General features: G+C 33.1%; 1 protein-coding gene across 1 annotated transcript; it reads right to left on the bottom strand.

The window, feature by feature from the left end:
• LOC148621323 (uncharacterized) lies at nucleotides 1-21,676 on the bottom strand. Its single transcript, XM_088575496.1, has 6 exons — nucleotides 21,529-21,676; nucleotides 9,292-11,739; nucleotides 8,195-8,429; nucleotides 3,834-4,017; nucleotides 691-815; nucleotides 1-336 (listed from the first exon to the last, which is right to left on the bottom strand). The coding sequence occupies exons 2-6, from the start codon at nucleotides 11,734-11,736 to the stop codon at nucleotides 65-67; spliced, it is 3,261 nt and encodes a 1,086-aa protein (XP_088431622.1). The 5' UTR covers nucleotides 11,737-11,739; nucleotides 21,529-21,676; the 3' UTR covers nucleotides 1-64.
• Nucleotides 21,677-23,325: the final 1,649 nt, after the last annotated feature.

The raw sequence follows: 23,325 nt of genomic DNA, 5'->3' as shown, positions 1-23,325 counted from the left end.
TAGTTGATACAGTATTTTATTGACAGATAGTTAGTGTATATATCTTCATTTGCGAGATTAGGACCTACGTGCTAAACACTGCCTTACAATGAACTGATCGTGTTCCCGTTTTTGTGCATGCTGACTTGTTGGTACACACACTTCGTGCTGTGAGAGAATCAACGTTAGATCCTTCTACCCATCCACATGCGCATGACTTCTGACCTAAATCTTGGGCCTCTTTGAAAAGCTGTGAAGACGCAATAGATGATCCATATTGCTGGCAAAGGGTTACTGCCTTTTCGTATGTGAATTCAGCTGTTAAGTCTTCAGGAAGACGAATGGTGATCACTTGACCTACATTAATTTAAAAACAAATATTATTATTCAATAAAGACGCATTATTTGTCAGCAATTTAAGATTAAGTTATCTTTTGCAACTTTCAAAACATAGGATCATGCTGTATGGTTTTGACATTTTCAAAAAATTCTACCCTAGCCCCACCTTTAAAGTGCCGTGAAAAAAAACCCTGAAATGCAAAACAAAAAAGAAAGGCATACCTATAATTGCACAAATTAAATATCTACCAAACTATTTAATCCATTGTCGACCTGTCTTCACTTCTAGTGATCTTTTTACCGTATAAGCTTGTTACAAATCAAAGTAAGTAATTTGATTTTACGTAAACAGTTATTCCTACAAAAACTTACCACAAAAGAGACTGTTGAAATAACTTTTAGAACCCACAGGACAAGGTTGACAAGTGCGTGTCCACTCGGAGAAATAATGATTGTCTTGGGAACAACACTTGGTGCTTCCAGATTCTCTTCTTTCTCTGTTAAGTAAAAAACATACTTAAGAATATACATGTAAAAATAATTGTTTATAAGTCTGTGATTTTTTTATGTTCCATTATTAACTGAATCATCAATGTCTCCTTGTAACTGCCCCTTAAATGCCCATAATTGGTTAAATAAAAATTTTCTAATGTATTGTATTGTATTGTATTTTATACACATTACGATATTTTCAACATTTAGTGAATTATATAAATTTGATTATGAGTTCAATACATAAATTTCCCCGTGCAGGTCCGGGTGTTAAAAGAATAGGCCTGCAGCAGCGCTAAGCTTGTCGTAAAAGGCGACTAAATAGTGCTCAGAACCCTAGCCCGGGGCTAGGGCGCTTTGCCACTTTCCTCGCACGTTAAAGAACCCTACTGTGGTATTCTCCCGGAGTAGGAACCATAGGGCTCCGCCACAGGAGGCTAAATTGCCCGACCCTACCCACCTCTCCCTATTTCCAGTGGAAATCAAAATTTGTCGACCCCATTGTCCTTGTGTCCCATCCCTTTTTCATTTAATCATCATTTCATGTTCATTTTATCATCCATTTCATGTTCATCGTCTGAATATAGCTAAAATATTGCTGCTCGGACGTTAAGGTTACAGACCACCAATTCAACCAATGAGCATTTGGAGCGTACGCAAAAATAGTCCTACGCAGAAATTACCCCTGTTCCTCATAGTGCTGGGATTTCCCATGCTATTTATAGACCCTTCACTTCCGGTGACCAGTACTTCACTGCAAGTCTGCTAACCCCACATGCCATTCTGAGGATTGTGAGCTGACATATGTAGAATCATGCTGATATATATATAGTCCTCTGCAGGTTAAAGTTAAGGTAAAGTCCAGAGAAGCCATTGAATATTGTGAAATTAGCATAGAAGCCTATGGGAAGTGGAATTAGTGGTTTTTAGCCTTAAGCTGAAGCCATGGCAAAATGAAAAGTTTCTTGAAATAGCTTTAAACTACTTGAATATTTTGTTAACTTGCCATGAGAGGAATACACTACAAAAATCCTTCAAAATATGCATTTTTTTTAAGTTATAGGTCCAAATTATGGAAAATTGGTCTTTTTGGCTGATTTTTATGTCCTATCTTGTAAAAAGTGTAGAAAATTTAGTAAAAATATCAAATATTAAACTTTGAGGGCTATATTTACCTAAATATGGTGGTAATAAGCACTTGAAATCAAGTTTTGTGTAGATTTGAGCAAAAATTAGGTTAGAAATGAGGAAAAACTCACTTTCATTACTGCGGTTAAGGCCATATAAGCATTCTCCTATGGCAACATGGAAAATCCATTATTGAGTACTTTTTTTGCTTTAGGTGCCCTTTACTGGTCATGTTTTAATGTGAAAACACTGTATTTACAAATTTAAAGCCAAATATATCACCTTTTGTGAAAATTTAAAGATTTAGGATTTTTGACATGTGATCAAGAAAAAGGGGGAGGCATGTCAGAAATAAATTTTTAAAATTAGACCAATTTCTCAGAAAATGATTACTTTTAAAACTATTTCTTCATTAATATTGTTAAAAAACAAGTTGTGATTGATATTATTTATTTGAAAAGTCAGAAAAGGTTCTTTGCAAATATCTAATGCATTTAAGTATGGTAGAATATTGTCACTTTTTTGCTGGCACAACTAGGTTACCCTATATTTAAAAATCAAATATTTAAAAAAGTGCTTGTCACATTTCACTGAAACTTTGCAAATGCATTCCGTATGTGTGTAGGAAGATACCTGTATTGTTATTTATTTTTTCTAAGACAAAAAGTGACTCTTTAGGTTACAGACCACCAATTCAACCAATGAGCATTTGGAACGTACGCAAAAATAGTCCTACGCAGAAATTACCCCTGTTCCTCATAGTGCTGTGAAAAAAGACCTCACTTTATTTAAAAAATTTAAACAGTTTCTGAAAGGAAAAACATTTCTGTACATTTTATAGGTTCATTTTGCTTCTTGTGATGTTAAGCCTAATCTCCATAATGATTTTTAAATATACCCATATCTTGTGAAAACACTGGGATTTCCCATGCTATTTATAGACCCTTCACTTCCGGTGACCAGTACTTCACTGCAAGTCTGCTAACCCCACATGCCATTCTGAGGATTGTGAGCTGACATATGTAGAATCATGCTGATATATAGTCCTCTGCAGGTTAAAGTTAAGGTAAAGTCCAGAGAAGCCATTGAATATTGTGAAATTAGCATAGAAGCCTATGGGAAGTGGAATTAGTGGTTTTTAGCCTTAAACCCCAACAAGAAAACAAACAAACAAATCAATACATAAATTACCCACCAGACTATGTTTCGTCATTTAAAAATATTTATAAAAATAATCGATCCCGCATGACGAATGATTTATATGTTACGTCATTAAAACCCTATGATGAATGTTCATTAAAAAAACAAAAACAAAAACAAAAATGAAAACAATTCATAAAATTAAAAAATTGCAATAAGTTATGACGTTATGGTTGTGACCTTGAACTGCCATATTTCATAGCAAAACATCATTGCTGCAACTATAAGTATAAAAGCACATGGCAAATCTATGCATTATATATTCTTTTTATTCAACCATAGGTATTTGTTTGTTTGTTTGTTTGTTTTCATTTTATTTTAAGACTTATTGATGTCTTTACACATAGGATAATTTCCCTGTGTTTGACTTTATATACTAAGATTTCGTAACAATATCAAGGAAGGGAAAAGTAATTTCACATCTTGGTTAAAGAGTACTTAAGGAAACCAAGATTCTAGCGGAAATCAAAAGAATATATTCCAATGATAAAGTCTGGAAGGGAACAAACATACACACACAAAAAACCCAAACAAACAAAACACAGAAACATGAAACCATGAAATAACCAAAATAACACGTTCAAAGAACAAATGAACTGTTTGATCTATATCTTTTGAATGTATTCGACAAAACCTTTTTCGCATTTTGTTCTTTACTTATTTCTGATTATTTTCTTTATGAATCAATGTAATACCTTTCAGTGCGTCTTTTCTTTCTATGACGAGAACCCTCATTTGAACTTATTGAACAAAATCGAACCCCGATTTGCACACCAACATCAGTCACTGGTTCACCTAAATTTAGATTTTCGTAGCCTTCGATTCGAATATCTAACTTGGAGTAAATTGAAGGTAGCAGTATTTTGTCGTTGTTCGTTTCTGCAATGTATAAATATATATAGAAAAAATCTTAAATTGATCTTATTTTAAGGGATTGATAAATCTTAGACTAGGAACCATAACTTTTGAAATCAGTGATATGTTTGTATCATTTTCAATTTCATCACAGACTGCCACGTATTCATTGAAACAGAATGAAACCATTCTGAGTTACTAAGATCCTTGCATGAGACTGTAAAATCGTTCACACAAGTATACGAATGATTTGTTAGCTATGCACATAAACTAAAAATATCTCCAAAGAATTAAAGAGGCAGACCTAAGGTAAGGGACACAACTCTTACAAATCATTGGAACGTTTGTATTAAGCACTTTACATCAACCTTATGTAAGCGTCAAAGTTACTTGGATTAATATCATTCTGTTTCAAATGGAAGCTTGAAAGGTTTTGGTAAAATTGAATATATATATATACATATTCAAGATGAAATGTCAGACACCTGTAGGCTTAAGCTTGTTAAAATAAAACACATAATGAATTTACTAAATGTGTCAATCTAGTTTAAGAGATTCGGTATTTTGTGTCACTACATATCTTTAAACGAATTATAATTGATATTAAAAAAATCGGATGAAACTTTTTTTCAACAAATTAAGTTATTCCTTATAAATTCAATAAAAAGTAAATCTGGAAATGCATTTATTGTTCTTCTTTGAGACCAGTCATTCAGTGAAATATATAAACAAAATCATGACTTGGTTGTAAATTTCAGTATTGGAAGTAAATATGGGTATGTTTCTTTGTTTATAGAAAAAAAATGTTCTGAATAAACGCGATGTCACAAATAACTAAAGTAAATCATATAGACCATTTCACGCCTTTAACCAGTTCATTTTTGTAGAAGCATGGTTCCTGTGTTTGTTTCAGTTGCGACAAAATGTGCATGGATATTGCACAGAATCAATTGCAATATCTATATGACACTGCTGGTTCACCATAGCTCTCCCAGGGGATTCACTTACTCAGTAGTCATACTTATCTGTGATCACTTCCTCCGAGGGTATTCACTTAGTAGTAAGAATTGTCAGTGACCACAGATCCCCGAGGATATTCACTTGAATAGTAAAAAGAATTGTATGTGACTACAGGGGACCCTGAAAATAGGTATGGTGTATATATCAAAGAGACAACAACCCTACCGGGATGAAAATGTCAACCCAAGGCCACCCATCGGTCTTTAATGAACGACAAGGAAATCCTTGTACCACGAGACTGGCTGCAGCTGGTCCCAAAACATCATTATACACAGGTCCAACGAAAGAGTCGTCCTTATATACTCAAGTTACATAAAAATAAAATACAGGTGAAAACGAAACAAGACATATTGAGATCAGAAATTCATGACTTTGAATAGGCGCAAAAAATGCGACAGGGTTTAAGTACTTTGGCGTAATTACAACACTCCCCCTGACTTATTTTCTTAACCTTCATAAGTATTTGGTTCAAATGCTGTTGATGAGAAGTTATTCATAGAAGCACTCGTACGGCATTTCAAATTTTCAATATTTATATGATGGGTATTCTGTCACTCTCTGGCCCTAGAAGGTAAACAACCAATCATAATGGAGTTTATTCTTTGTTTCAAAAACAAAATCATCACCCTTCTGTATCATTTTCAGGGAATGCGTGTTATACTAGACACATGTAATTCCATTGGTGGACCAAACTCTGCAAAGAAAAACTCTTGGAAAATCTAGATTTCCCTTATTTCTTGTGTCATGTATCTTTAAATAGAGAAACCCCCATGGTCAAAATATAAATATCCACTTTAAAATACAATATAAATATCATTGTAATATGAATATTGAACATTTCGGTATATTATCTATAAAAACTATAAAATATCTTTTTATTTCAATTTTAATAAATGTTACTTGGCACGACTGTAAATAAGCACCATAGGTATATCCAGAATAAACTTTCGAATGTGCAGCTATAGTGTCATGCTTAAGGAAATATAGCTCCTATACTAAATTTTAGGTCCAGACTTCATACATAACCATGAAAATAAGACACCAAAACTTTTGAATAATATGACCCATTAAGTCCAAATACGCAAGTCATTTACGGCATGATTGTTCACAACCAAAACAAGATGGGACATGAATAAGCTTTAGGTCAAGGTCAACAACTGAACTTCATATCAAAGAACAATCAAGGGAACCAAGGTTATAGCGGCAATCAAAAGAGTGTAATCCAGGGACAAAGACCAGATATGGAATACACACATACATAAGAAAGAACATAAAGCAACTAAAATCATACATACAAAGTAACAAAAGCATATGAGCAACTCGGACTCAACTAAAAACTGGGAGCATGGACCAGGTGCACCGGTAGGGTAAGCGTCCTCTGCTTTTCTAGAAACACCCACGGAGTTGCTCATAAAAAGTCAAGTCCGGGGGAGACAAAAGAGGAAAGGAAAACTATGACCCCTTGAATAAATGAGTTTTCATGGTGCAGATGGATACACCATAACCATCCACGAGTTCATGATGACGACCATAAAACTTCTTTTTGATGACTTCAATTTTGTAGCAACATAACCCTGTTTCAGAAGCCTATTTGTTAGAGTTCAAGCGCGACTCATAAGAGTGAAGGAAAAGGTCAGCAAGTAAAGGAGCACAATTTGTTCCCATTGGAATGCCAACCGTTTGTTGAAAAACACGTCCACCACACTGGACAAATATGTTGTCGATTAAAAATTCGAGCATTTTGTAAACATCTTCCTTTGTATATTTGGGAAATGATTTGGAATTATTTCTTACAAAGTATGAGGAATCTCTACCAAGAACTATATATTTGTATCTAGGTGTACCATCTTTTTTTGAAAAAAAAAAACGATATATGTTTTTAAGTCGGGATTTTAACTGAGTATGAGGAATAGAAGTATAGAGTGTTGAAAAATCATAGGTTTTAATGCTATTATATTCAGAAAATAGTCTTGAACTGATTGTCTCCAAAAAATCTTTCGAATTTTTCAGGATCCACATTGAATTAATACCACTAAGGGAGTAATAAGTATTGTGGTAGGACTGTAGACCCCCTTTGACAGTTGTGAGTATGGAAGTTAAAAGTTTTGAAAGGGGTTTGGTGGTACATTTTGCAGATCCAGCTATGAAACTTTTTTGTACGGATTCTTGTGGAGTTTATGAATCCAGTACATAGACGGTAAATCACAATCATCTTCCTTGGTAGAGAGACCAAAAGAGGATAGCATAGATTGATGGTTTTCCACAATCTCTTCTTTGGAGAGTATGGTGGCAGTATGGGTCTTATCACTGCTATTATTTTTTACGTCTACCTCTGATAATAAGTATTGGATGTAAAACGTTTTGCAGACAAAAACAATTTTGTTTTGGGTTTTGTCTGCTGGTACGACAACATATTTTTCATGTATAGTAGACAATGTTTTTGCTACATCGGGGTCTTTGAAAACCAATGTAGCCTTGGCACTCATTGACCTACTTAAGACTTTTATTTGTTTCAAAATTAAAGACCTCACGGCCTTTATCCACTCTGACAGAGAATCAATGTATTCTTGTTCTCGTTTTATCCATTTTCTTGCGCAGTCCTCGACGGTATCCATAAGAACTTTAAAGTTATAATTCCAATTTATGGAGCGTGGTTCACGGTACATGGGAACTTTAGAATTGATATTAAGCAGAGATTCGTTTTCGATGATGGTTAAGGAATAGGTAAGCAAGTAAAGGAGCACAATTTGTTCCAAATGGAATTCCGAGCGTTCGTTGAAAGGACAAGCAATGCATATAAAAGATCAACTGTTACACAAAATTAAAGCTTTAAATTGACAACTTATAACTTTACATTAATCGTATACATATAGCGAAAATAATATTCAACATCCAGAAAACAAAATGCCAAATCTTTCCTGGAATTTTCAACAAAAAAAAATAAGAAGCTACAAAGACGGCAAGCTATTTTAAAAAGCTAAACTTGTCGGCATTTGATCCAAGTTCATAAAAAAAGATCGACATAAAAAAAATGTGTACAAGAAGTACATACTGCCAATAAAAAAAGTCAAATCATATTGTACCTTTCTTTCTATGCTAATGATATAAAACCCTAACACTTGAATTAAATACTTCACATTCGATTCCACATATTAGATAATAAAAAATGAAAGGTATTTACCCCAACCAACACCTGTAGGACATATATCTTTAAACAGCGGACGTGTCTTTTGTGCACAATAACGGTATGGATTATCTATTACATCATCTTTCTGTCTACATCTTCCAAGTGGTCCTTCTTCGTACGACTTTTTTAAGAGATTTTTTACATCACTTAAGGGTGAAATCACATAATTTATATTTGAATCATCTCTTAACCTGTTACCGATATTAGTTGGCGTTACGTGGACATATACCTATTGTACAAAAGTAAAAAGACATATTCATATTATAATAAATTACATTGTACAGTTTTGCATTGTCTCAATTATTAAATTGAGTTTTCCTCAGATTTTACCTCTACTCAAATTTCGATCAATCAAATCACATGTAATTGAAGATTTTAGAATAAAAAAAAAACAATAATTTGAGGAAATCTCAATTTGAGATTTTTTACAAAACCTGAGTCGGGACTTGACAATTTACATTTTGAGTTATTTACAGGTATCAATCTTCATTGTCGTGAAACAAGTCATGTTTGCCAAGTAAAGTATTTTGCTAAAAACGGAATTTATTCAATTTTTAATCTTCTCGTCTTATATTCGTACAGATTTAAAAATACTTTAATTAGTAAAACTTAACTTGAAGTACTTTAAAAAAAGACAGATTTACATGTTAAAATAAATGTTAAAAATGACCAACACGTTTTCAGTTTGTCAAATTTAAGATCTAAGTATCATAATACTGAAACAAACTACAATATTTAAGGAATGATGGTTACATACGCAGTTATATTAAAATGTGCACCACGGACATTGAGATTATCTTAAAAAAGACCGAAAATTCCCTATAATTTAATTTTGGATTCAATATTCAACAAGTATGTCATCAAAAAAAGGTTCATGAAATCAGAGTCACATTACAAAATTTGGTATATGAGTTCAATCAAACTCATGAGTATATCTTGTTACACAAATTCTGCGCCCTCTATAGTTAATGATGCGATCAATAGTGAGTGGCATTTCCGACTGCTTTGCGATATGGACAACAATTGTTATCAAAATGGAAAGTTGTTACTTCTGAAATTAAATCATTGTCAGAAACAGAAAAGAAACTTACCGAACGTAAACTTAAACTTCTAGTTGGCATATATACTTCAAGCCCAGACAGGTAAAAACTGTTATTTTGTTGAGAAGGTGAAATCCGTGCATGGTCAATCCACCATTTACTATTTGGTACTTGAAATGAAGCAGTTTCACCTTTATACAATTTACGTAAATCCAACCACGCAAAATCCCCTTCGTTATCTTGCTTTTTTGTAGATACTGTTATATATTTAAACTCGGAGCGACAAAAGGGGTCCTCTACATTTGTGAGTTTGTCGATATCTGTAGCCAACCCATTACATAAGTGATGTCTTTTACCATGTTTATATTCCAGTGTATCGCACAACTTTTGAACATTTGTTGTAAGGTAAACAGTGTTAGATATGGACGAAACTGCCATTAACATCCCTATACTGTTTGTAGTCAAGTTATGTGAATTTGTTGCTCTAGGGCCTTTCCCAATTATTTTGGAGCTTTCAATTTGAGTTAGTCTACCCATTACTTGGGCCATTGTTTCAACAAGTTCAAATTGAAGACTGTATATTTCTTCTTGTGTTGCTACCAGCTGTGAAGCAGTAATCTTGACTTCTCGACATTTACCTCTTGAATCTCCTATTCCACGTATTGATTGTGCTACGATGCTGTTTGATGACGCAATTCCTTCACATACCTCTTCAATGAACAAATCCCAATAGGAATCCAACTTTGCCAAATCGTCCATTGTTACCTGTGGAGAATAATCATTATAGTCTTGCAAGAAAATCGATTGTTGTTCTTCAAATCCCTTACCAGATCCTTCAACTATTTCTTGGGTTTTGTTCATAATGACCCTGATATTTTTTAGCATTCGCGCATTCTTATTGAAGCGTTTGGCAATTACTATGCTGTAATCAACGAGTTTGTGGAAATTAACAACACTTCGAATAGATTCAGTTAGACGTCTTGATGCTTCTGCTACTTCAGTTGCTGATTCTAAAATGTCATCAGCATTGCCACTACCAGTCAGCCACTTCAGAGGATTTCCTCCCATTGCTATTCGCATGATCAGCTTTGCTACGGCTTGTGCCAAATCCGCCGTGGCAGTCCCGACAAACATTCCTAAAAGGGTTCTCATTTTTGTTTGAAGTTGTTGTACATTAGCCCTAAATCTCTGCCAATACGTTTCAATTCGACCTTTAATATACGCGACATCGGCATTTAGTTTTTTTTGCTGAAAAGTTGCAACTTTTTCGAAGTACTCCCCAAGTTGTGAAAATCGGTCCTGTATATTATTTTGCAAATTCTGACTAACGATTTGTAGACTGATTGCATTCATTTCTGCTAACTCTTTGATTTGAGAAATTTTCAATTCTTTGATGTATTCTTTTTGGTTAATTTCATAAGACAAGAACTTATGACTACGTATGTGTTCGTTCTTATCGTCGTACGTTTGAATATAAAGACGAAGCTCCTCAAAAGTTTTCCCAGCGGAACATGAAACCCACTTAAATGTAGGGAAAGGTGCATTGTAGTCGCATGGCATATACATTGTTTTTGGTAAAATTTTTAAGATATTTTTCGCAAGAGACAAATCATTGATCTTAAAGTCCTCTATAAATTTAGACATGATATAGTAAATTTCATCCCTTACATTGTTTTCTGTCAAAGTTTTGTCATACATATTAGATATGTCTTCTGGCATCTTATATTTCATAAAAAAGAAATAAATACGCACTGCAGATCGAGTATAATTAAATAATTTTGATCTGGTTGTCCAATTCTCTAATGGCACAATACTACACATGTGGTCAATTGAGTCTATAAGGTCGAAAACAGACAACAAATGGCAGATTGACTCCGTACTACTGTCATCGCATATTGCCCGAACTTCTTTTCTAAGATTTGTTGCAACTGATTTATGTAAAGATTTCGACCAAGTACAAAAGGATTGTCGTGATTGTAATAGATTGCTCCATTCTGCGATGTATTCCCATTGATTGGTTGGACGTGGATTGCTAACATCTACAGGACCACACTCCAAGTTCATGAACACTCGGTCCATATACCACGTGGACAGGAGGTTAATGTACATATAGCTAGAATAATGCAATCCGGGATTGATTTGCCTCTCAAGTGTTTGCATATCGCTTATAAGATGTTTTCCAATTTGTGATAGTCTAAAGTAGGCACATTTAGGTGTAAAACTATTCTTAAATGTGCAATTTGCTCCAGCCTCGCTCATTCTTTTATCATGACCCTCATAGCCAAATATATCGTTGCCGACTTTATTAAGATGGTCGTTCAAAGTAACTTCGAAATTGGCGATATCAGGACCATTTGTCCGACCTGGTAAAGCGAACAACAGACAAAACTCGCGAAGATCGGAATTTTCAGATATAAGATTTGAACCAGAGATACTTCCAGCCATAATAAATAATGATCCACAAAGTAAAATAGCTTTTACCACGTAGATAGCCATTGTCTACAAGAAAATCAAGTTTATAATAAATATTTATTGTAAAAATTACTCGATATGAAAATGTTCTTTATACATACTGCATTGAAAAAGTTCTGTCCAATGAACAAATTCGCGGTGGTTAGTTTTAACGTCCTATAGCAAGTCCATGCAGCTGCAAGAGTTCGTTTCCTTTCTTGCTAACCGCTGCAGACAGACATTTCGAAGTTCTCTGACATTATTCAAGTCAGATGTCGTATGACAGTCAGATAATTTCGTATAAATTCATTCAAATATTCCCGTTTTTCAAGATTCTTGCAATTTCGATTCTGAGTTTCGAACGTCAGATGCTGCTCTTGAGCTTGGCAAAACGTCTATAAAAAAAAATAGAGGGAATTTCGAACTTCAGACGCTGTTTAGGAGCTTGCAATCGAACAGACCATGCTTCGTACTAGTCCGGCTAGATGAGCCGAATTATATTTGAGCTATTTCACAGAAGCAAAATCCTAGGGAGAGCCGGCCCCCAACCCAGTTACATTATTCTTAATCCTAATGGACCTTTCGCTACGCTACCTCCCCTATGCCACATGTTTGGCGGAGAAGCCTGTACAAGACCATTGATGTAGTATTTTGTAATTATTAATCTAAGTTATAGATGACTCATAAAGGTATTTAATGCAAAATATAGTGATAGCTTGGAAGCACTCATCATGAGAGCCTGATTTCAATCTGACATGAAGTCATGTTCTTCGGAGGTTCCCATACTAAGTTCGGTATTTTCGTATCTTCTTCATTAAACGCACCAACTAGATTCCACTCTAAAAAAAGCTATATTGAGACACCCAAACAACCAAATCCAACACTTTTTTCCTGTAAAAAGTATATTTTTTTTCAAAACCTTACATTATGTATAGCCATGAAAAAGATAGATATTCTTTTATATTTTGTCATGAAACTATGTTGTCATGGTAACATAATTAAAAAAATATATCAGTTTTCATAACAAATTTTGGGTGCCTTCCCAAAATTAACTGTCAAAAACGTGGTTTTGTTTTCAATATCAGGCACGCACTTAAAGTAAACGGGCCTGGAATTATTGTAATAAAACAAAACAAAAATTATAAAAAAATAATAAGCGTACCTTTTTCTGCTCATTTGTTCGTGATTTTTATTCTTAAAGGTCGTGTGAAATTTTGTATTTTTGAAAACAAAACAAAACAAAACAAAACAAAACAAAACAAACAAACAAACAAAAGCAACCTGGTGCAGAGGAAAAAATCCGATCCGGCGAAGACCTGAATCTTTCCGGATAGCTTAACATATGCATCTTACACCTCTTTACTTTCATAAGGATTGCATTTATATATGTACAAATGATCTACAACCCACAATAAATATTTCCAACAAGTTTCATCTTTTTGTTTTTAAGTTTTACAAAATAAGACGGGTCAACTTCGTGTAGGTAACAATGCACCTAAATTGCACTCTGTATAGTGCAACTTTATATGATCTTCAATAATTATTTAAATTCACATACTTTTTTTTTCGTTTCCGGTATACCATAAAAGGAGGCACCGAAGTACATTGCACGAACATCAAGTAGTACAGTTCATGGAACAGCCGTAAAGCAGTGGTTTCCTCGAACAGCAGTGTTTCCAATGTAAAGGATGAACTGATGGCTCTCGGATATTTCTAAGATTATTTGTTAAATAAACTGGTTTGTGTGCGATAGGTGTGAACCTTTCTGGCTTTAAGTTAAATAGTAGAGTATGTATGGAACAGGCGCAGTTTTAAAAGTTTCATTCTTGTACATTTGTTTCAAAAGATGGGAAAAAATCATTTGAAAGAAATACTTAAACATACTTTACGTTTTAATATTAGAACGTATAAAAGTAAGTAAATAACGCCATACCTGCTCAGTCAATCACAAGACAGAATTATACGTCACTGTTGACACAGGGTTATATTTGAAAGAAACTATTATCCGGGCTTTCATGTTATTCAACCCGCCTTGGAAAAATGTAGCTCCAATTTTATCATTCAAACCAATGCAAAGCTTTTCTTGGATGGCTTTTTTTCTACTTATGCGGTCAATGTATGTGTATTTATTTACGTCACAGGTTGTGTGTTGAGAACTGCTATATTTCCAGAATCCATACAAATTATGGATAATGACCCGCTATTATAACTGTAAAGGATGTATATGGATTGATCTGCTCGCAATTGTTAATATGAGAATTCAAGAATGTTGAAACTCACGATGCTAGCTTACATAGGCAATGGCTACCACTTATATAGTCTTCTCTATACCTAGTTCAACTCCCAGAGAGATAGTCTCAAAAAGTTTGAATAGTGAAAACATTCACTCCAATTTATTTGCTTGTGAAATTCTATTAACTGGAGCTCACAAACATAAAACCAAAAATTAATTTTATAGTAGATTGCTATTTAAAACTTTTATATACCTTATGTTGCAAGATATAATGATAAATGGATATTCAATTAGATTTCAAGTTTTCAGATAGATTCAGAAATTTATATGAATACTTCTTGAATTTGCTAGAAATAGCTGGCATCGAGCTCCACTGCCTGAAAGTAAATACCAGTTAAACTCAAGCTATTTTTTCCTTTCATTTCACATCGGATTTTTTTATAGGAAAACTAATTTGAAAGGTGCATCTGAAGCACAACATTAAAAAAGTCGATTTTTAATGTTTATTCATTTACATAAATATTTTTCCATAATATAAGTTCTGATTATGTTCAGATTTTGCCTGGACGTGGACAGATTTGGGGGGGGGGCAAGAGATTGGGTTCCTGAATTTATAAATAACCTACATTTATTCTACTCTACTGATACTTCAGTACTTGTCATATATCTTTCGGTTTGCCAACTTGGCTAAACTCTAAATTATAACACGATGCCAAAACAATGTCAGCTTTAATTACTAATGCAATGTATGTAAGGTCCAGAACGATAAGTGTATTTTACTGTACTTAAAACAAGAGTTTCCCAAGAGCCTGATTCGCTCACCTATTTAAAATTTTGCATTTCAAGGGCAAAAACTTTAACAATGAGTTGTCCGACAATTTTGACTAAAAGAAGACTTTGGAAAGGCTTATTATAAGGAACACTTCATCAATTGAAAGTTCCTACTATCTACTATAGTTTTCAAGATATTGGCTGAAAAGTGCTAAAAACATCATTTTTCGCCCTTCAAGGGCAATAACTCGAACAAAGAGTCATCCGACAACTATGATCCCACGCAGACGTTTGTAGAACTTATCATAAGGATCATTTCAGCAATTGAGTTTTTTCTATCTACCTCAGTTTTCATGATATTGGCTAAAAACTGTTAAAAAACATCATTGTTCACCTTTCATGAGCAATTACTCTAACAAGGAGTCGTTCGACAACTTTGATTCCAGTACACTTTGAAGGCCTTATAATAAGGATCATTTCAGCAATTGAAAGAATTTGGCTATCCCTAATGGCTTTGGTGATATATGAGAAACAACTTCTGGCTGACCCATTTGTTCTTTTCTTAAGTAACAGCTGTCATGTTTTTCAACGGATCAAAAATTCCCACATCACATTTGTGCAGAATACCCAAAAAATATTCATACTAAGTTAGATTCTAACTGGTCTGGTATTTTAGAAGAGAAGATTTTTGAAATAAATAGCACGAAAAGTAGGGATATATCGTCGAAAAGAGGCAATAACCCCAACATGACTTAACAGATCAAAACGAATATTTGACCGCAGATAGATCTCATCATGCTGAATACTTCGTACCCATGTCAGAATTTGGCTAAACCAAACGGTTTTGGAGATATGTATGTGAAAAACTTCTGTCTGACCCCTATGTTCTATATAAAGTAAAGACGGTCATGTTTTTGACGGATCAAAAATCTCTACATCGGTTCTCTGCAGAGCACCCTATGGAGTATTTATACCAAATTTGGTCATATTGGTCAAGTTATGTCAGAGGAGAACGTTTTTGAAAAAAAAAAAAAAAAAAAACATTAAAAATAGGGAAAAACAATCGTTGAAAAAGGGCAATAATTTCTACATGGCTTAACAGAAGAAAACAAATATTTGACTACAGATAGATCCAGAGATGGGTACGATTACATTCAATGTAATTGATTAAATTACAATTATTTTGTCAAATGTATGATTAAATTAAAGTAATGATTACAGCATTTCTGAAAGTAATTGATTAAATTAACGATTACATTGGCAAGCAATCATGATTAAATCTGATTACGATGAATTTGCATGCAAATAACTTTGAATTTATTAAAAGGTTTGGGACATTTTGTTTATGTTATTTGTATTTTTCATAAGGCTTTAAATACTTTTAATTAATAACAGGCAATATTATGTTTTTTTAAGTACAGTAGAATATCAACCTTCACCAATTTATTAAACCACATAGATCTATGAAATATATACAAGTTCAATATAATGGTTTTTACTCTTGTACTTCTTATCAAATTCGTTAAAACAATCGTATAGGATCTTTTGATAGCTCTTACAAACATGTTTTTCATTCGAAAAAATAGATTTTTTACTTGTTGGTATTGAATTAACATTATGTGATATATTCCCAAAAAGAAAGAAAGAGAAAAAAAAAACAATAAAAAAATTACACAAAGAAGCATTGAATGATTAACAAAGATTTTACTCTTTTTCTGTTATTGATGTAATGCATTATCCATAGATACCATTTATTATATAATAAGGCTTTAATATTTTCTTTGTAATCATAATGTAAGCATAAAGTAATCAGAATAACAGGGTATTTTGAAAAGTAATTGATTAAATTTAATTAAATGTACTCAGATTTTTGGCTGATTAATGATTACAATGATTACTTCAAGAAATGTAATCGATTACAGTTGATTAACGATACTATTACAGTTACCCCATCTCTGGATAGATCTCATCATGCTTAGCACTTTAAATGTGAATGGCTCGAAATCGATCTGTCGGAAATGAAGTATTTTGGAAATGTAAAATATCTAAAATCGGATTTGAAAGATTCATAAGGAATCCAATTCAAAATCAGTTAAAAAATTTGAAATTGGATATTAGTGGCGAAGCCCAATTTCGTACCACTTTAACTCGAAAACGGTCAAAGATAATTATACCCCTAAAAACGTTCAAAATAAAACTTTCAAACGAAACAGATTGACACCTGACACTTAAAATCGGAACAATAGTAAAGAGCTAAAAACACAATAGGGTCCGCAGCCATGTCCTTAAAACAATATGTTAAAATTTTACAAAGATTGGATAAGTTTTATATACAATATAGATACATTGTCGAAAATTATTGAAGATATGTGATGAAGCGACGGAACGGGTAGGAAATGCGAGGCTCCGCCGAGCTATTTCCCCCGTTTCAAGCCGAATACACATATCTTCAATAATTTTCGATAATGTACATGTATTGTTTTTATCCTGTCATATTAATAGTTTTGTGCATGTGTACATTTTTAAAATAAAATTTTAAAATGCATATCCACTGAGGAGCCCCGATCGTTAAACCCGAAGAAAAAAATTAATACGCATGGCGCATGACTCAGTAAACACTGAAATTCAATCTGCACCATATAATCCGTCAAAGCTGTTTGAAGAAAATAAGCAATGTATCAAAATTTATTTAATTCCAAGAGACAAATAAGTAAAATGAACAATAAATACAAATATTTTGAATGTTGTAAAGTCGATTTTAAGAACATTAAAGTTTTGAATTTCGCGAGGAAGGTGGAAGCTGACTTGTTTCTGTTTGGTATATGACAGTAGAGTTCAGGGGTGAAATTTGTGCACTAGTTTCTTTTGGATTTGAAATATTTGTTTGAGATTTTTGAAGAAGAGGAGGCAGTTGTATTGGGCAGACCTATAATGTAGTGTTCCTCTGATTCATTATTTTGGGGTTTAGGCAGTAATAAATCCAAGACAATAACAGTTTCTTGGTCATTTGTCTCTTCAAGAGTTTCATGATATTGTAATGTTTCAATTTTCAAAGTAGGGACCAGTTTATGTTAAATTGTGACGGACACTCTGGCTCCGAATCCGACAAACTGATAATGAATCAAATCTGAACGAGATTTGGGATTTGCCATATATATGACGGTGAAAAAAAAATAATTATTTAGTTTATATAAAATCTTTTATTTCATTCATGTGAAAACGAAACAAAACAGCAAAAAACAAGATCAACCGGATACGAAGTCGCAATTTGTTTATATCGTATCTATGGTGGCGGCCATGATTAATTTACGCATGCCAGAAAAAAGTAGTTCCGCCGATCACGTGAGTGGGAGGAGCCAGAAAGTCGATAACCTGCTAATGTGCGGATACAGCAAAAAAATAATACCTTTATTCGTTAAACAAATAACCTCATTGCAGGATAAACTCAAATTTTCGTAAACAAACGTAAGTCAATAGACGCCAACGACGCAGACGTCGTCGACGATGACAGGGTCATACTATAATACGCCCAACAAAATATGTTCGGTCGTACAAAAAATAATACCACATAATGTAAAAGTATGATCACAAAGTTTAAAAGTTAAATAGTGTGGTGACGAAGTTATAAAGTACGACAACTAAATGAAATAGCAATATGACATAATGAAAATATATGATCAATAAGTTATTGGTATTGGTGAGTCATACGATAATTATATAAATGGTCAGTTCATATCCAGCTAAGGTATTTATACCTTCCAACCCAACAAAATAAAGGTAATATATGACTGAATATAATTATGAACCCAAATTTAGTTCAGGTTCATGTTTTCTTGCTTCCAACTAGGTTTGAAATGTGTTAATTTTTACGATTGTTGTGTAATAATTCAATATGGCGTCTAAAACCGGAAGTAAACAATACGCAAAATGTATCATCTTTTTCCCTCTCAAAAAATAATACTGTGAATAAATTAAAAAGAGTTTTATTGTCGACTAAATTCATATACATAATTTATACTTCAACCATACATAAAAGTCTCCATCTTTATGTCATTATACGTACACGATGTGTTGATACAACATTCATTAAAGTTTTTTTTTCAAAGCTGACTACTTGTCATCATAGACTGATGAATGTTTAACAAGTCTATGATGCCATCAACTTTTGTTATTTTTCAATAGATATAGCCTCCCATCATTGGACTTCATAATGTTTAAGTCTTTAAAAGAGGTTGTAAAGAACAACCCTGTCGAACGTATGTAGTAATTGGGTCTTTTTATTACATGTTTAAGTTGATAATTTCTATGAACATCATGTTTGGTTTTATTTTATTCTCTACAGTGTAATTGATCATGACATGTACTGTTTGGATTTTGCTCCCTTGATTGATACCAGAATCCAGAATACTCTGATGTCATATCTAACCACAACACTGATCATGTTAGTTTGCCATACTACCTAGTTTGTAGTGGCAGGGAATATTTAAAAAATCAGCTGCCATCCAAGGTATCGACTAATATTGTAGAATAGATATATTTCAGGAAAAGACACTAAATGCTTTCATTAATTATTTTAGTTATTTTTGTTTTTCATCATCGTCTGTTTTACATAACAGAACCGTCACAAGTAACTCTTTTGACATAATGGACAAATGCATTGTTTTTTTTTTTTTTTTTTTTTCTTTTTCTTTTTGAACATCACAATCTTCACAATTATTATTTTTGTATTTAGTCCCGTTTTTGGTTTGACAATGGTATTTATTAAGTGTGAAAAGGTAAGAGGTCCTTCTTTCAATTGTAGTTTTCCTGACAAACTTTTGCGTGTACACACTAAGCCATTTTATTATATAAAGTAGCGTCATACACATTATATCAATTTTCAAAATCTGCATTCATTTCATCAAGCTGGGGAATATATGATTGACTCATAAAATTTTTGATTTTGACTATATACTATTAGGTCCCAGTTTGGAAATTATATCCACATCATTAGGAAGTGAAACAGTAACACACCATACTTGTCAAACACCTAATTATACAGGATGTTAATTGGCTGGGTATACTCAGATCAGCAGGGGCCTGAGCGCTTGGGGATACCTGTTGTGCTGTTATTTGATATTGCATAATGTTAATTTATATTTTCAATTCAGAACATAATTAGATTAAAATATCATAAATAACAGATACGATTTAACTTAGAAAAGTAAGTGAGTTATTTTATTAAAGAAATACATACACCTGCAAATATACCTGGGTTGAAGACATTAAAAGAAGCAAAAAAAAAAAAAAAAAATGACATTTGAAGACATAAGTCACAAAAAAAAATGTTGGTTTATTATCACCCTTTGCTGATGGGCAGGTAGAAAGGTTTTCATTTTAGCTTTTTTTTTTAATCCTTCATAAAGTTTATTTAATAACTAACAAAATAATTCTGATCTGCCTGTAAATCTTTACTTCCTGTGACCATTCTTTAAAAAGAAAACTAAACAAACCACAATTGTCCAATATTTTTTTATTGATTGATTGTTGATTGTTGGTGTTAAACATCCCAGCAGCAATATTTTAGTTTTATTCAGACGATATAGCTTGGGTTTTACAGGTAAATCGAATCAGTATACTTGACATACAGAGTTATCGGTCCTAATTATGACGACAATAGTCGCATATGTTATGGCCTGTTTTTTTTCCAAATTTGAGCCGATTTATTTTTTTTAATCAGCAATACAATAACATTTCAGCATTATTATTAATTTACTTAACCATGTACAGACAAAACCATTATTAAATATTTCCTCCAGTACTGAACAATGAAGATTTTCAAGTACAATTTTGACTCCAGCTGCTGAAAAAAACTTAACTTAAATCCTAGAGCCCCAGAAAAAATAACAAAAAAATATATGTGCTTCTATCTAACTTTCCTTTCCACTATCAGTGTTGGTAAAGATTGAAGGAATTAGCATGAAAAGTTATATATGAATCGCTTGTTATCTGGGTTTGCAAGATTCTTCGAAGGAGGATATCATACTCTATAATTAGGAATTTTATCTAAAAGTGGCAGTCTTTGTAAGAATCAAACAGTAGGGGAAACATGGTTTGAAAAAAAAACCCACCATTTTGAAAGTTTATTTTGACTACTTGCATTGACAGAATCAAGGAAAACAGATAAGATTTTCTATATCATTTTGGTAAATTGAGTTATGATTTCTTAAAATCCACTGAAAATGAACATTTCAAGGGCAGACAACTCTGTCAAAAACCTAATTTTTCTATTGAAAAATTCCTGAGAAAATCCAGTAATGCAGAGATCAAATAATGGTCTTATCAAATAAAGAAAGCATCCTAGAGTGAAAATATCATCTCAGATCATGTGTGTTTCTCCCATTTTGCCTGATTCTAACAAGAACTTACACTTAAAAAATACCAAAAGAAAAACGAGCAAACAACAAACAAAATACGAGGAAGGACGATCGATACACCAAAAAGTACTATCTTAAAAATTATACCCGACGCAGTAAAATTTTACTTCTAAGTTTCTACATTTCTTTCAAGAAAATAACACATGGCACGCCATTTCAAATTTTCGATACAGTTTTTTTAGAACGCAATTTCAAATTTTCTATAGCGTTTTTTTTTTAACGCCACTAAGTTATCAGTATTTGGCCAATCGGGAAACAGAATTGCTATCAGGTGACTTGTGTGGCCATAGAAAACCGTCCTTAAGGTCAAAATGGTAAAAAGCGAAACTATACCGACTGCGTCGAAAAAAGTACTTGGCTAAATAAAACATATATTGTAATCTATACAACAATACATGTTTTACAGATATAACATACCTTCTCTTCTCTATACTAAGTCCAACTCCCCAGAGAGATAGCCTTGAGAAGTCTGCATACCGAAAAAATCTTCGCTCCAATTTATTTGCTCGTCATAATCTTTTTTACTGGCGCACACAATCATAAACCCAGAAATTAATTCTACATTAAATTGCTATTTAAAACTTTAATGTACCTCATGTTACAGCATATTATGACAAATTGATATGCAATTAAGTTTCAAAATAATAAACCAAATATCAAGTCTACAAATAAACCCAGCCGTTTTTTATGGCTACTTCTGGAATTTGCTAGAAATGTCTGGCTTCAAGCTCCGCTGCATAAAAGTATAATGTATATGTACCAGTTAAAGTTCCCACTTAATAGTTCACATACATTTGCCTTTTTATTTTTTTATGGGAAACCTAATTTGAAAGGTGCATCTCAAGCACAACATTTGTAGTCTTGCATATTCCTGTTGGTCCAGACATCAAAAACAAATCCAAATAGCTCCGTTCTTAGACAAAACCTAGTATAATATGAGTTAGATACAGGCTGCAACTGAGCATCGCCTTTATACATTTTCCTTCCGTAAACTTGTAAAATCATTGAAAAAAGGGACGCTTAGCCTTGCTGAAAGGGGCGAGACAGGATTTGTAAACATTTTTATTTTAGATAACATGTGTGGACACAGGCTAGTGTTGCCCGAGGGGCATGTGTGGACGCAGACTGGTATTCCTCGAAAAGCAAATTTGAACATACATACGTTTCGTCTTGAATGTGTTTGCATTGTCTAGAAAACTCCTTCATTTATTGATATCAATAATTAAAGTATGCATACGTTGATAAATATCCATTAACACATGCTACTAAATATCTGCTGACATCAATAAATGGGGAACAAATTCAACAATGGCTTGCCATAAACATAAAACAAGTCATATACATATAACAATGCTTCTTTCTTGAAGGTTTACTTGCATGGATGCGTTGAACTTGATATGTCATGTTAAGGATTGACAATATCACTTTATGTACGTCAGCTTGGTCAAATTCTGGACTCTCAGTTTTTTTTTAGATTAACAGAAACCATAAGTGTGGTATCTGTCAATTACATGGGTGGCCCTAATCTGAAAACGGTAGGGGCCATAAACGCAAAATTAAATAGGAGCATTCCTTTAGTAGTTAGTAAAATCATATAAAAATTTCATAACAACTGACCAACCATAACTAAAGTCATCGCACAAAAACCAAGTGAATATGCTGTCAGCACCTTACCAATATACGACCGCAATTTTTTTAGACTCGGGGTTTGGCATGCTCCATTTCAATTTCAAGTTCAATTTCAATCCTTTTAAAAAAAACCTGTCATTTACTCTTCCTTAGAACCAAATTAGCAGTCAGTGTGTGTGACTTGCTAAGAATTTACATATATAAAGTATTTGTTTTACATTAGTCCTTGTTAAACAGTTCTCTATCAAAAGAGAATAAAACTGAAAAACTGTAAGGTTTTCCCACTTACAGTCATGTACTCAACAGAAAACATTTAAAATTCTTATGAATCAAAATTACAATATACCGGTATTATGAAAGACTTGAAAGCTAAATCAATCGCTACTGGCTCACAGTTAACACTTTAAAAACAATATAATCAATTAACTCTTCTATCAAACAATCTTATTAACGTAGTGTTATACACGTCATACGCGCTGCAGGCGAAAAAAAATGAATGCTGAGAAACGTTTAGGTTACATCGACTGCTTGCATTAAATGTTGTCAGCAAGACATGGTACCATACATTTCATTTTTTCTCTTGAT

Source organism: Perna viridis, chromosome 3 (assembly GCF_037379345.1).
Source record: "Perna viridis isolate PV_CMFRI_1.1 ecotype Kerala chromosome 3, ASM3737934v1, whole genome shotgun sequence".
NCBI lineage: Eukaryota > Metazoa > Mollusca > Bivalvia > Mytilida > Mytilidae > Perna > Perna viridis.
Note: the sequence above shows the minus strand (reverse complement) of the source record. Positions and strands in the feature narration are given on the sequence as shown.